Raw genomic sequence first — 15,382 nt, 5'->3', positions numbered from 1 at the left:
CTGTTCTGCTCCCCACTCTGTCTCGGGTGAATCCTCTCACCACCCCTCCCCCAACCCCCGGCATCTCTGGCCTGTACCCCAGCATTTGTGTGCATAAATAGATCTTAAAAAAAAAAAAAAATTCCCCCTCTGAAGTGTGCACTAATTGCTACACAAAACGTACACAAGTTTGTTAATGCTATGTGCTTAATCAGCCCTCAAAGGCAAAATTTGGGTAAGAAAAGATTCCTGCTTTTATTCCGCACAGAGCAAGCTTTTGTCACTAGATTAAGGGAAACTAAATTTAGAAACAATTCCTAAACGCTGGTGTAGGTCAAGGATCTCCTGGGGCAATGTTTGGCGCAAACCAACAAACTGCAGGCGGAGAGTTGCAGCTCCCGTCAGTCAACCCGCCTGTGGGCGGGGCCACACCGAAAAACGCAACCCGCATGCGCGCAAGTGAGCTTGCGTCCCCAAGGAAGCGGGTGACCCTGAGAAGTTGCCGTCGCGCAGTGCGGCTAAAAAGACGTCGTGCGTGCGCATGCGCCCAGCGCAGAGACTGCCGGAAACCAAGATGGCGTATTGGTGTTCTCCAGGCCGCGGTTGGCGCCTTGTCTGTTGCTGAGCGGGTGTTTTGTAAGGGGCTGTGACTAACGCCCTGTCCGCCGCGATGGCGCGGCATCGGAATGTCCGAGGCTATAACTACGATGAAGGTAGGTGGCAGGGTCATGTCGGAACCTCATTTTCGCCGTTCCAAGCCGAGAACCCAGCTGGTTCATCAGTGAGTTCCTTGTCAGTGGTAACCGGCTGGAATTCGGAGGAAGTTTAGTTGGAGAAAATAAAATATCTGAGTACCAACAGTGGCATTGTTTTAAGTCATGTTTTCTGGCTTAGGGATTGCTCTGTACAGCATCGTATGGGAAGGCCACTTGCCTTAGGAATTGATCTTGGGGCGAGGGAGGTGCTGTGTAGCGTCATATGGGAAGGCCATTTGACGAGCTTGGGATGCGGTGATATTTGTGCACGTAAGCATTATCACCTCTTCCTCGCATTGTCTTATAGATCGGGAATAGGTTTTGCCTACTTTTAGCAACTCAACCCTCCTTTCAAAAATGCCCACAAAACGTTGTTCTTATGTAGTACACTAGTTGACAATGTTTCCAGTCAGCTGTGTCTACTGTGTTATATTTATTTGGTAAATCTCTTGTTTGTTCATATTTAGTGCAGAACCTGTGCTAAGTGATTAACTTACTGTCTGGCACTTTCAAGTTAAATAAGAAACTTAGTAGTAAATGGAAAAAGATATGAATAAATCAGTCAAATGAACTTGAGGTGTATACTAGGTTCTTAGTTAATAATGCTCCATAAAAAATTATTTTGGAATATAAGGAAAAACCATTACTGGAAGAAAGGAGGCTTTGAAAAGGATATAGACTTCAGACAATTTAAGAAATGTATATATTAATGATCTTTAGGAATTTAAAAGAAATTGGAACTGCTTAGGACAGGTACAACATCTCTTTCTAGTGGATAATTATAGACATCACCAGGCATCCCACAGACTAAAATTATAAACAAATATGAAGGAGTGTAGAAGAGGAATAGATTTAAAGACTTAAAAGTGCCAAGTATGTAGTAGTGTTTAATATGTTGGATAGTAATTATTGGTACTTCCAGAAATTATTATAGAACATCAGCATGCCATAACCATAGCGAAAGGCAGCAAACACAAACATTTGGAGACTGTGATCCTTTCAACCTGGCACATGTTGTTTTCCTGGTGTTGACTTCACAATTGAAGCCATTCCAAGTATTGCAGAAGAGTAAGTATTGCACATGGATTACTATTACCTGTGAGATCACTTTATCTTGGGAGATATTTTTGCAACTACAGTATGATATAAAAGGCTCAAATAAGTCTAAATGCTACTTATTAATTTCTTTAGTAGATATTTATTACCTTCTTCCAACGTATTTTAAATAAGTTATTCTACATTAACTGAGTGCCGAGAGAATAGTTTTAAGTTTTAGGGACTAACATGTTTGGAATCTAAGTGGAAAGATATGCAATTATCAGAAGTACTCACAGAGTGCTGTGGGAATATGTCAGTGATAACATCCCATTCAGAATGGTTTGGGGGAGTTTAAGTAGGATTTCTATGTGGAAGAAGCTTCCTGGAGGAGAAGCGCTTGGCCTGAGAGAGTCAGTGCTAAATATCTTCTCACCTTGGTAACCTCAGTTCAGGTTGTTATGTTGTCATGTTTGTTGTTGTTTTGAACAATGGATGACATAATAACCACAGTGTTCTACAGTGTAGGAGATTCATCCCCTTGTAGCTTATAAAAGTTCTACTCATCTTACGGTTCTAGTTTATTTCTTGTCAACCCATTTAACTTCTTTGTACTCTCAGAATAATAGTTTAAAGTTTATTAAAGGTAGAGAGGGTCTGAAAACTGGAAAGAGTTTGTGCTCCAGAACCTTTTGGTTCCTTACTTTCACTTGGTTCTTCTTTATAACTTGGATAGTACTTTACATGATTGCCTCAGCCACTAACTTAAAAGAGCCAGGAAGGCAAAGTCCATACTATATATTTACTCCAGTGCTTTACATGCATTTAATACTCTAAAATTTTGTTGGGGAAAAGAACCACTTTACAAAAACCTTAGGAAAGGATTAGCATCATCTTTTTATATTGTGGTCTCTTTAGGATCAATATTGAAAACATGATTCCAGCTTCCCCGGTGGCCTAGTTGGTTAAGTCTAAGTACTGTCACCACTGTGGCGTGAGTTCCATCCCTGGCCTGGGAGCTAACCCAAATACAGTGCAGCAGACTTCACCTGTTTCTTCTGCTGGTCCTCCTGCTGCTCCTCTCAGCAGTGTATTTCAGTAGATCTGCCTGTTCTGCTCCCCACTGTGTCTCTGGCAAATACTCTCACCCCCTGCACCTCTGCAAAAATAAATAAGTAAAATCTTTACCAAAAAAAAAAAAAATGCATGATTCTTGTTTATAATATCAAAAAGCATTTTTTTGTTTGTGTAGCTGGCTAATTTATTTTCTAATAAATTATTACTGACTTAGGAACGTGATCTTCCAATTTATTGAATATTACACATATTTAGTGAATGAAACATCTAATTTTTCTTAGCCATGATCATTTGGGCTCAGCCTTTGAACGTGCTATTCCTGTTTTATGACTTCCCTCAGAAGCTGACTAACTGCCCTTGGCGATTGGTTTAACTATTTCTGGGGATCTTTTCCTAGCCACCCCACTTCTGTTTCTGTTGCTCATATGTATGTTCCCAAATTTCTCTGTTCCTAATATCAACACTTACCATGTGGTTTTGTAATTACCTGTTTTCCCTGGTAGATTTTAGGTTGGTAGAGATGGAGGAATGTGCTGTCACTTACTGTAGTATCTCCTAACAGTTCCTGGTATAGAGTTAGTATTTTTTGAATGAATGACTAAGTAAGTACATTTATGTAAATATATTTATGTTCCTTGTGGGTTTTTAATTTTAAATTATATGATTCATTAGTTTATAATAAAACAAATAGTTGTTGCCAAACATGTATCAGGTAGTTGACTAGACAAAGTTTTATTCTGAAGGAGCTTATAGTCTTATGGGGTGAAACAGGTATAGTAATCTCTGATAGGTTTACAGTAGACTAATTGATTAACACAAGAGTTAAGTTCCTATGGCATATTTCTGATCAGAAATTATCACCAAACTTCTACTAAAGACCCAAAATACATTTAATAATAAGCAATAATTTGTGTTATTTCATTCATTCATTCATTTTCCAACCTGTTTATTTTAGTTCGGGTTCTCAGTTGGCCAGAGCCTCTTCCAGCAGGTCAAGGCACAAGGAACCAGATCTGGACAGGAGGCCCTTCCATCACAGGGCTCATTCACACCCACACCCACTCTTACTGTGACAGTTGAGACACACCAGTTAACCTATTGTACATATCTTTGGGATGTGGGGGGAAACTGAAGTCCTTGGAGAAAATCCGCACGGACATTGGGAGAATATGCAAACTACGTATTCCAGACAGTGTCACTGATAAGGAATTGATATTTCTTTTTTCTCATCAGTGTTAAAATGAAATGATATTGAACACATTGATGCTATTTGAGGACCTGCTGTATAGTGATTAGAGTAGTGTGTTAAAGAGTAAAAGTGGCAGGGAGCTTGCTGCTTTTCCAGGAGTAGTAAGGGAGGACTTCCACAAATGGGTGACATTTGAATTGGGACCTTAATTAGAAAGAAGCGGCCTTAGAAAAACCGGGCAAAGAGCATATACTGGTCAGTAGGAAAAAAGGCCATTTAATTGAGCAGTGTGAGTACAAGGGAGTTTAGGATAAGCTGGCTTTTCTAGATTGCATAGTTAATTTACATGGAGAAAAACTGATTTGGCGCCCTGTGCTAACCACTTGTATTGAAATGTTGGTTATATATGTTACTTGGTTAAAATAAAATGATGCATGATTTATTTCAGATTTTTGTCAACACTGGAAAGAGAATTCAAGTATGTGGTATATGGGATTATTTTTTATTACAAGTGAAAACTTGGAAAAACTTCAAACTGAAGAACCAGTATCTTTATAAATATTGAAAATTAGCATATATCTGCTATTTTTGTAAATATCAAATCATATTGTACACCTGAAGCTGATAAAACGGTATATGTCAATAATGCCTCAATTAGAGAAAAAAAATTAAAATTCTTTTGAAAAGTAGACATTCTAAGTTCCTTTAATTGTAATGAACCATTTAGTTTATTTTTGGAAAAAATTCAGATGTTTCCTTGTTGCTAAGAATATAAAAAGAAATTGTAAATGAGGATCTGTTGTGTTTTTGTTTTAGATTTTGAAGATGATGATTTCTACGGTCAGTCTGTAGAGGATGATTATTGTATTTCGCCATCAACAGGTAAATATTAAAAATAATTTTTGATTTCAGTCACTTGGGTATTTAAAAATGTTAAGTATTATTGTTTTTCTGATGTGTAAAAATGAGGTTAGATAACATTTAAAAAGATAATTACATGTTAGCTTTTTAAAGATGTATGAAATATTATTATTTTTTTTAAATTTAGGCATGTTTTTATTTATTTATTTGTTTGTTTATACAAGCACTGGGGTACAGTCAGAAGCATGGGAGGGTGAGAGAATTCACCAGAGCCAGAGCGGGGAGCAGAGCAGGCAGAGGGACCGAAGTACACTGCTGAGGGGAGCAGCGGGCGGCAGGAGAGGTCTGCGCGCCATGTGGGACCCTCCTCAGGTGGCCGGGGAGCAGCCGGGGATCGAACCGGCGCTGCAGAGGCCGCGGGCAGCTTCGCAACCCAGCGCTCAACCGCTGCGCCACCGGGGAGGCCCTGAAATATTATTTTTATCCATGAAAAGAAGTTTTAATTCAGGGCCTCCCCTGGTGGCACAGCTGTTGAGCGCTGGGCTGCGAAGCTGCCCGCAGCTTCTGCAGCGGCAATTCGATCCCTGGCTGCCAGCGAGGGTCCCACATGGTGCACAGACCTCTCCTGCCGCCCGCTGCTCCCCTCAGCAGTGTACTTCGGTCCTTCTGCCTGTTCTGCTCCCCACTCTGGCTCTGGTGAATTCTCTCTCTCCCACACTTCTGATTGTACCCAGTGCTTATATAAATAAATAAATATATCTAAAAAAAAAATTTTAATTCAGTCATACAGCTTTAAACAATTTGAGGAAAACTCTGGTATTTTCAATATAAAAATGCAGTTAATTTGAATTGTATTAAAATGGTAATTGAATTAATGAAAATCTAAACCTTAGGAAGGCAAACAGCAGTTAATTTTATATCCTCAGGAATTTGAGTATTGGAAACATTAAGTTATTATCCATCACTTTCTGAGTCCAGTATAATAAATTCATAAAACTTTTTTCCGCATGTTTAAGTTTTATGTAATTAACATTTCTGTCAAAGTTTGCTGTATTTGTTATAGCCTATAGTCTACTGAACTGTCCTGCAAATTCATACTTGCTTTAAGTTCACTTTTAGTCTCCGAAGATCAAATTTTTCTCTTCTGATTTTTTAAAATTCCTTTTCCTTTATCAAGGCACATTTGCTCTTGAGGTTGACTTAGCACTTCCACTCTTCCTCTCATCTTTTTCCTCTTGTTACACTGAAATGCATCTATTTCTTTATTTATATTTTCCTCATTTAGCCTTACTAATCATGGCCTTTCCTCTGTTCTTTTAACCTTACACTGTTGCCAGTCAGGATTCTTTAAGGAAATAAGAAATTGTACTAGAAATTTTGCTAGAGACAATTTAATTTGAAAAGTTGCTAGCTACATGTTAGAAAACAAAAACATGCAGAAAGGTTAACCAAAGTAACAAGGAGGTAGTAACTTCAGGAAGCATTAATGTGCCCGGAAGGGGAACAGATGGACAAGGTTGAATGCATCCTTTAGAAGCTGTAGAGGGACTCCTTGACTCTGGGGCTTAGTTCTATGAGAAGAGAGTTCTGCTTTGCTGTTTTTGCTTTGAAGTTTTGAGGAGGGACTGTGGAGCTGGGACTCAGACCTCTGAAGAGCGGGACACTGCATAGCTGGCATTGGTATCTGGAGTAACCCTGTGAAGCTGAATTTAACCTTTTGAGGAGGGAATTTTGATCAGCTGACTGCTCATAGTGTCAGGGAGATGTGGATGGTGGGCATGTAAAGCAGATATTGGGACTTTTGGAAAAACTGAAAAATATTATTGCTATTAGTGGGACAAGCTGCTTCTGCAAGGTGAAGTGTTGTTGGAGTGACACTCACTGGGCAGGAAGCAAAAAGGCAAGAAGCATGTGCCTTGTACCCCTAGCCTTCGAGTGTTCCTTTTACATCTCCCTGTTGGCTGATCCTGAAAGGGAACCAGCTGTCAGAGATATCATGTGTTTTTTGTGGATAGACTTAAACCTTAGTGCATCACAAAGCAGAAAAGAAAGGAGTGTTAGAAACTGAAAGATGTGTTAATCAGCCTTCCTTTAAAACTCCTTATTTAGGGATTCAGAAGATCACATGGATTATATTTTGTAGGGATTATAGGTAAAAGAAACTTCACTTTTTCTAAGGGAAGTCCTAGCACTTGTTGCGATTTGCAGTACGTTACAAAACCTATGGGTTAATCCCTTTGAACTTCTGTAATTTATCCTCATAGTTGATTGGGTGATGAAGTGATATCTGCTAGCACCAACTTTGTCACTTATTCTAAGCACAGTAAAGAGGGTGGCATGTTCATGAAACAGGAGATGGAGGAGTGATAATTAGATTTGAGTTTTTGAAAAATTTCTTCTACACAGTACACCCTGGGCTAAAGGTGGTACATGGGTGGATATAGGTAGATTGGCTAGGAAACTATTATTCTAATCTAGAAATGAGGCTATCTGAGGACATAACTTGAGAATTTGTCACAAAAGTCATTCTGGTTCCTAGTTTGGAGTCAGAAACTAGGCTGGGACATAGCTACCGCTCTTTTAACAATCTTTCCAGAGTATGCTGATACTTGCTTGGAGAACCATTGATTTAACAAATGTGTAGGAGTATTAGATTTGGAAATAGATTCAAGAGACAATTACAGGAATTGAGGTCTGTAGGACATGAAAGTTGGTTGAGTATGGTTTGCACCTGAGTGGAACACTTTAAGAAAGAGGGACTATACTGAAGGGCATCAAATTGTGGATTAAGACATCCATTTATCTAAGCTTATCTGGGTAAATCATGCTTAATCTTGAGTAATGAACCTGTAATGCATAGTGTCTAGGTGTTTTTCTGAGATTTGCATTTATGGCCTAGCTCTCTTGAGGTCAGAGTTTATCCTTGTGTCTCTCATAGCTCTTGATGTATGTTTTTGTGTGGTTCATATTCAGGACATTCCAACTCTTTGAGATTTACTTTTGTACATACCAAGAATCGACTAACATTACCAAAGCAGGAGATAGATGAATGGTTTTGAGTTTCTTTGACAAACTAGTATTTTTTAACAAAGCCTGTGCTTTTGGATTTTTAAATTTTTCAAAATGCATATAAAGTAGGAGTAATATCAGATCTGAAACTTACGTTTTCTCTTTAGTAGTATATTTTCCCAGCAGTGTCAATACAAAATGAAGTTTTAGAAGGACAATTTCTGTTCTTAAAGAAGCAGCTAATGTAATTGAAGAGAAGATAATATTTATGGACTAATGAATTCTGGTATTTGGGTGACAGTTTTAGTGAATAGGAACTTTTTTCTTAACTTCATCAACACATGCATTTCTTTGAACTCTGCTAAGCACATTTTTCTGATGGAAAGATGGCTTCTAAATGTTACAGCTCTTTTTTTTTTTCCTTTAGAAAGATTGGCTTTGATGCTACATACTGAACATATATCTAGGAGATGGGTATGCCTATTTATAAAACTCTGAGTATTTATGAATCTTGTTTCAACTAATGTAATTAAAAGTGTTAAAAGATAAACTGAGGCATATTAAAAATCTTAAATTTGCTTGAGCAAACATTGATTTTTATCAGGCAGGTCCAGCCAAACTGGAAGTAGTTAGGAGCATTCCACCCACAGGCGCTCTAGGGGTAAGGTTTTTGGAGAGAAGACATGGAGGCAAAGAAGGAAATTATTTGATTGGCTATAGCTTAAGCAGTTACAGTTTATGGGAAAGCATAGTTGACTTTTTTGTGACTAGTTGTTCTTAATTCTGAGATATTTACAGCAATTGATGCAGGCTTAGTTTCCCCTTTGCTATCAAGACTTTAGAGCCTTCTCTGTCTAATGGATACCTTGCTTGATTACCTTCACAGTAGTTATCCTCATTCAGTCTATCCAACTCCAAACTGTTATTGAGCATCAATTAATATGTGTGGGAAAAGCCCCCTACTAATAAGTTTGTAAGTTAGTTTGGTATAAGCAGCTTGTTAAAAGTCATGTTCAACTTTTTTGGGTTTAAGTTGCTATCCTCCAGTAAATTGCCAAAATGACCAAAACAGAAGGAAAGAAGAGAGGCAAACACTATGGGTATACTAGGCCTTTTAGAATACATGGAGTTGTTCCTTTGGCTACAGACATATGAGTCTACAAGAAAGGTGATATGACAATCAGGATGGGCACTTTTTGAAAAGAATGCCCCACAAATTTTACCATGGTAAAACTGGAAGAATCTATAATGTTACTAGTTTGCAGTTGACAGTGTTAATTCTCTTGCCAAGAGAATTAATGTTTGTATTGAGCATATTAAGCATTCTAAGAGCCAAGATCCCTTCCTGGTCTATAAAAAGGTAAAAAATGAATTCCTGTTTGAACAACATGCTACAACAGTATGGTGGCCGTCAAGAAATAGTTGTGACGGGAGGAGTCTGTGGCTCTTCTGGAAGGAGGTGGATTTAGGACTCACAAGTTTAGGAATAAGATCACATCTTACTAGAAACAACAGTAATTAAACAAGTGTCTGGGGAGACTTTTTTGGAAAGACATAACCTGTAGTGGCAGCAGGAAAGAGGGCTGGTACAGGAAATGCGAGCCAAATTGTGGAAGGCAGCTTTAATTATCGATGTGTGTATCAGCTTATTGAACATTTTTGAGTAAGGGTTCACTGTTTTAGGACAGTAAGGGGTGATGGTACAGGTGCAACAAATAAAAAGAGAGACTTGTAGGTCAATGTTTTCTGACCTTTTCTGGATGATACCTATCAGCTGGGAGTAATTTTAAAAATACAGATTCCCTGCCCCATTCCAGCACCACTGGATGAGAATCTCCAGAGAAGAAAGCCTAATAATGAGTACCTCCGAATTTTTTATTTTGAGTCTTTTAGGAAATAGTTTTAGGCAGTTTCTGGAGTCAGTTTCTGAATTCTTTAAACTTTTCTTTGCTAAAAAGCCTTAAATTTTAAAAAGTTACATAAGGTATCCTCAGAAAACATTTCCATCAAACTTTGTGATTCAGATTTTTAGAAGAGAAAAGCATTTTATATTTATTCTCTTCTCTCCATTAGTTTTTTTTCTCTCTTTCAATTGTATTTGTTGCCTTTTGAGCTCCATTCTAGAGATTTGGACCCATTTCCACACACCCACCTTCTCCCCGGCTTTTTCTGGTGAATTTTCCTACTCTCCTTCCCTCTAGCCTTCCTGGCAAATCTGGCAATAGTGTAGGTTTCTGAGTTGGATTTAGATTTTGTGTGTGGAGGCTTTGTAGATAGGAGCTAAGCATAGTGAGGAAAGGATAGGAAGCCACCACCTGTCCTCCTACCCCCTCCCCCGCCCCCCACTAAAAGAAAGTATATCCCAAGGAAGTAGAGTAGAAGAGTCTGGACTTGAAGAACTCTTTCCCCTTTCAGTATTTCCTAAGTGAAAATTGTTGAGGGAAGTATCTGATTTCTTGCCTCACTTAATTTTTGATATATCGGGTTTTCCTGTCACAGTTCAGAGCTGTGAGAAGAAGTTGGAAAAGCATTATTTGTTACTTTTAGATTAATCTGGTATAGTTTATCACAGCCAGGAAAGTAATTTGTAAATCACTAGATGCAAAGCCCAGTTTACATTTTTTGGTACTGCCACCCAAATCTAAGAAGATAACATAGAATGTATGACATTATTTTAAAAAGGATGTTATTTTAAGTATTACATAATGCTCAGGAAACACACAGCTGAGATTTTTAGGTGGAAAAAAAGCAGTTGTTTTAGAGAATTGATGAAATAGAATTTTTCTTTTGCTCTTTAGCCATGCTAACTTAATACTAGTAGGGTTCTATTCTCCTTGCACCAAGGAGGGAAAATAGGAATATATGTTCATACATGCACAAAAACCTTGTGGTCTTCAAAACTGTTTACTAAAGTAACAGCTGGGAAAAAATAGGATCATGATGGGTCTCTCAACATGTAGAGTACTAAAAACAGTAATCATCTTAATAAAAATGTTTGCACATGAAAGGATACATTGACCTCCTAATAAAGAAATATTGTATACATAGATCTTTACATGTTTAGAAAAGGTAAAAGCTTAAGGAACTTAGAGAGACAAGAAATAAGCCCTCCCAACACAGGACACATGACCAGATTGAACCAAGAGGAAGAATGTGGGTCTGTCTGGGATTATGATGTAGTTAAAATTACATTATCATATTGTGTGATTGGTGTTATTGGACTGTGTACCTGCTACTATTATATAATGATGTAAAAATGTTGAAGTGTTGGGGAGAAATATCCCATAAACCAAAGCAATTTGAGTGTTGTGCACTCTTAACTTATCAATTCTTATGTGCTAATTTAAGTTAAGGAAACTTGCATTGTAGCAAAATAGACTGAATTCTCTCAACTACTATTTCTCTAGCTTCTATTTACCTTTTCCAAAGGGTATTCAACTTCTTCAGTTTTTCCTGTGTTCTTACTTTATTATAGCTTTTAATTCTCGGTGATTATATAGTCTCTGTGCTTTGGCAGCATTTATCTTTGTTACCCATTTGGATTTTAACATATCAATATGTCGCTACATTTTTCTTTGTCTTCTTTGCTAATCTCTAGGGCCATCATTTGTTGGCACACAAATACATAGCACTTGTATGTTAAATGTATGTCATAGCATTACTATCTCTGTTACCTATATTGAATATATTTGGTTTCCATTCTCATACAGTGCCTTCCTGAAAGCATGTATAAAAGTCAAATGTGGAAATGTTAAGCAATAATCTTAAACATTACATTCTCTTCCAAAAAGCTAAATAACACAAAATCCGTCATAACACTTTAATAAGAGATTTGAAATATTCTAAAGAAGAGAAAAATTAAGGGAAAATGGATTAATAGGCAGTAATGAGATAGTATGAAATGTGGAAAACTGGGGAAACCAGGCTTGGTGGAAAATTCTGGAGATAATGAATAGTAAGGATATTAGATGAGAATTTTGGGTCTGATAATGTTAGTTTGTGTTAGTTTGCTTTTGCTTTTATGATTAAAGAAGGTGGGTAAATGACTGTAGATTAGAATCTTGAATTTTTACTTTTAACTTGGGTAAATGGAACATGACTGTACTGCTGTATTCTTCATTTTGTATTCTAGCTGCTCAGTTTATTTACTCACGACGTGATGAACCTTCAGAAGAGTATGATTATGAAGATCTGAAGGCCTCTAATTCTGTCTTGAGCCATCAGCTAAGTGGAATTGATCAAGGTATAGTAAAAAGTAATCTGTGCTTCTTAGCTGAAAATGATTTGTAATATCAATAATTGATTGAATTTATCAGTTTTTACTTGACTGTTTATGATAGTGATTATGGGTAGTAATGGTACAGATGTATTTTTTATCTTCAGGGAAAATTTATATTTTATCAATATATTTTATGAGGGTTGTATTTAACTGTATTGTTGAAAAATTGTAACTTATTTAATAACAGAAATTTTTTATTGAACTGTCTTATTTTCCTCAGGAGAGAAATTTGAGTGATTTATTTTCTCTTAGCAATATTTATTGATTAATTAGTACTATTAAAGAAACTCCTTTTTGTACAAAATGTTTGGTTCCAAAGCTTAATTTTTATGTCCATAGTTAGCACTATGCAAGCATCCTAACTGGTTCAAGATAGAATTTGTAAACGGTAAGACATTGATTCTACAGTTGCTTCTTTTTGATTAAACACGGTTATTTGTATGTTGGCTTCTTTCATAAGTAAATTTCAACATGACATTGTTTTAACATATCCCTTAAGCCATAGATTGATGAACAGAGTAGTAGAACTAAAATGGCCATATACTGTATAGCTGTAATATTGGTGATTAGCAGTGGCTTTCTTCTATAAATATTTTAAAAATTTATAACAGTTGATTGGAAAACAGAAAGAGGGAATGTATGACTCTGAGAACTGACCTTCAAATTGTTAATAAAATATACATCAGCTCCCTACTATAATTAAAAATGGAGCAAAAGCACTGTACACAACATTAAAAAGCAGAATGGTAAGCAACAGGGAATTTAAAATTTTGAACTGCAAGTACATCTGACAGTTTGGAAGAAACCATGTAGAGGAGCTGCTTTACTCGGTAATATAACTTTAAGAAAGTAATATAGTTAGTTATCTTTGTAGTGTTCTCACACTACAGGGAAAGGGCAGAAATCTCGTGCTTTTTCTGTGAACAAGATTAAGGAGGTTTGAAATTCAAACTTAGGTTTGAGGATGAAAGTTAATCATTCCCACCTCACATGTGTAAGTAATTGTATGATAAGAACATTATGATTGTAGCTAAGCTTTTCTAAATGCTTTCAGGTACTATTCTAAGTGCTTTGCAACTATCAACATATTTAATCTTCATGAAAACCTAATGAGGTAGACCAATTATTGTTTTTGTCATAAATAAAATACCAATGTCATTTTACAGAGAAGGAAAATGGGACACAGAGAAGTAACTTAGTTGAGGGTTGTACCAGCTAATAGGTAGCATTAGGATACGGACAAAGACAACCTGACTCCATGTTTCTACTTTGTGTATGTGTAGAAAATCATTGTACTAATTCATTAGAAGAGGTCCTTATACTAGCTATGCTAAGTATTCAGTTCTAGTTTTAATAATTCAGGTATATATTAAATAGGTATTATTTTCCTAGTTTATTAGCCTAAACTTAATATTGATTTCAAGTAAAGCAAAATTATTCAAATATTTCAAAAATTTATTTTTAATAATTAACAAAGGGAACAATGGAAAAAATATCAAAGGCAGGATATTGTTTAACATGGAAGCATATAAATTGTATTTTGTGAAATGGTTTTAGGACTAGGGAGTCTGAAAACCTAGGTTCTGTTTTGATAGTTTCCAGTTTAGTAGTGCCATGATTTTCAAGCATTTTAGCTTAATGAATTAGAATTTGCCAGATAGATCTAGGTCATACTTATTATGAGGATTGCAAAAGAAGTGTATGTATGTATATGTAGATAGTTATCTATATGTATGTTTTGAAAATTGTGACTTGCTAAACAAATATGAATTAATGTATTCATCCATTCAATGGCTTCTAGATACCAGGTACTACAAACAAAACCTTTGCCTAAGTGGAGTATACATTATTTTGGAATATTATTGGTAATTACTGTTTATAATTTATGGATATAAGTGCTTTATTTCTTAAAATGAATGTTCAATTTTCTCTTAATCTACAGAATTACCTTATTTTTATTTCATTTTTATAAAGTTAGCTTAAAAGAAAACTTAAGACATGAAATTTCAGAGTTATATTTGGTGTATCACTGGGTTCACTAACAAGTTAGAAATAGTCCCACACCTACCCTTACCTTTCTATGCATGCAAAAAATCATCAGTTCAGTTATCATTATCATCATTGAAAATAGATACTAATGTGTACAACTTTTTTATTAACATTAGTCAGTATTACTTAGGAATCTCATTCATTATGGTGATTTCTTAAGTAATGAAGTTGTTCCTCTGACAGGGGAAGAATCATTATAAATAATTTTTGCCAAGGGAAAACAGAATTGAATTCATTGCTATAGTTTCAAATCCCATTATCAGTTTTGACTGTGGAGGTTTCTTTCATGGCACCATTTAGTAGTTTTAAATTCTTGTCGTCTATTCTAGCTCGTCTTTATTCATGCCTCGATCACATGAGAGAGGTACTTGGAGATGCTGTGCCAGATGACATATTGATTGAAGCAGTTCTGAAGAACAAGTTTGATGTGCAGAAGGCTTTATCAGTGGTTCTGGATCAAGATAAATTGCAGAATTTGAAGGTTAAGAGTGAGGGAACAGTATCTACAGGAAAGCTAGCAAAAGGTATGCTTTTACTTGTTTTCTTTTAGTTGTCTTATAGGTAATGCTTGAAAAGAGGCCTTGATTTGCTTGTGTTAAGAAAGTGGGCCAAAAATTTTGCATGTTATAATAATTGATTATTACCAATTAATCTTCTAGTTTGTGAATTTTTAAGTGGAATACTGTGTTCCCTTTCTTAAACTTCTGGATATAAATGCTGTATTTTGATATAAAAGACTGTATTTTGATTATTTCCCTGCTTGTTGTGTAGTAAAATCAGATTAAAACAAGACAGTTTTTGATTTTGTTACATAACTTAGAGCACTTTAAGTTACTGTGTTGTCACTCTATTGGGGCAGGATAAGGAAATTAATAGCCACACAACTGATGTCAAATCCTCCCTTTATGCTTAATACATAATATAAGTATGATTTAGTTTTATTTAAATATAGGTATCATAATTATACTATTTTTACATTTCATAGCCAGATCTTTAATTTTCATTTAGTAGAATTTGGGGTTCAATTGGGAATAGTCAATGTTTGAAAAGAAGTGAGTTGCCTTTGTATTAATTGGTATACTGTTCATCAGTAGGAACATAGTGATTTGTTGACTGGGTTGATACTTCTTGTGACCTGAGGACTAGATT

General features: G+C 36.1%; 1 protein-coding gene across 2 annotated transcripts in view; it reads left to right on the top strand.

The window, feature by feature from the left end:
* Positions 1–465: 465 nt before the first annotated feature.
* The window catches only part of HBS1L (HBS1 like translational GTPase), an 83,503-nt gene continuing 68,586 nt past the window's right edge, over positions 466–15,382 (top strand). Inside the window, exons 1-4 of one of the 2 annotated variants that reach the window (XM_037520432.2) lie at positions 466–692; positions 4,852–4,917; positions 12,038–12,148; positions 14,563–14,757. In XM_037520432.2, the coding sequence (XP_037376329.1) occupies positions 650–692; positions 4,852–4,917; positions 12,038–12,148; positions 14,563–14,757 (415 nt within the window). In that variant the 5' untranslated portion in view covers positions 466–649. The remainder of the gene's footprint in view (positions 693–4,851; positions 4,918–12,037; positions 12,149–14,562; positions 14,758–15,382) is intronic. The other variant, XM_037520433.2, reaches the window with a different exon arrangement.

Source organism: Talpa occidentalis, unplaced genomic scaffold (assembly GCF_014898055.3).
Source record: "Talpa occidentalis isolate TD23 unplaced genomic scaffold, MPIMG_talOcc4v2.1 talOcc4.2, whole genome shotgun sequence".
Taxonomy (NCBI): Eukaryota; Metazoa; Chordata; class Mammalia; order Eulipotyphla; family Talpidae; genus Talpa; species Talpa occidentalis.
This window is presented reverse-complemented; position numbering and strand designations above follow the sequence as displayed.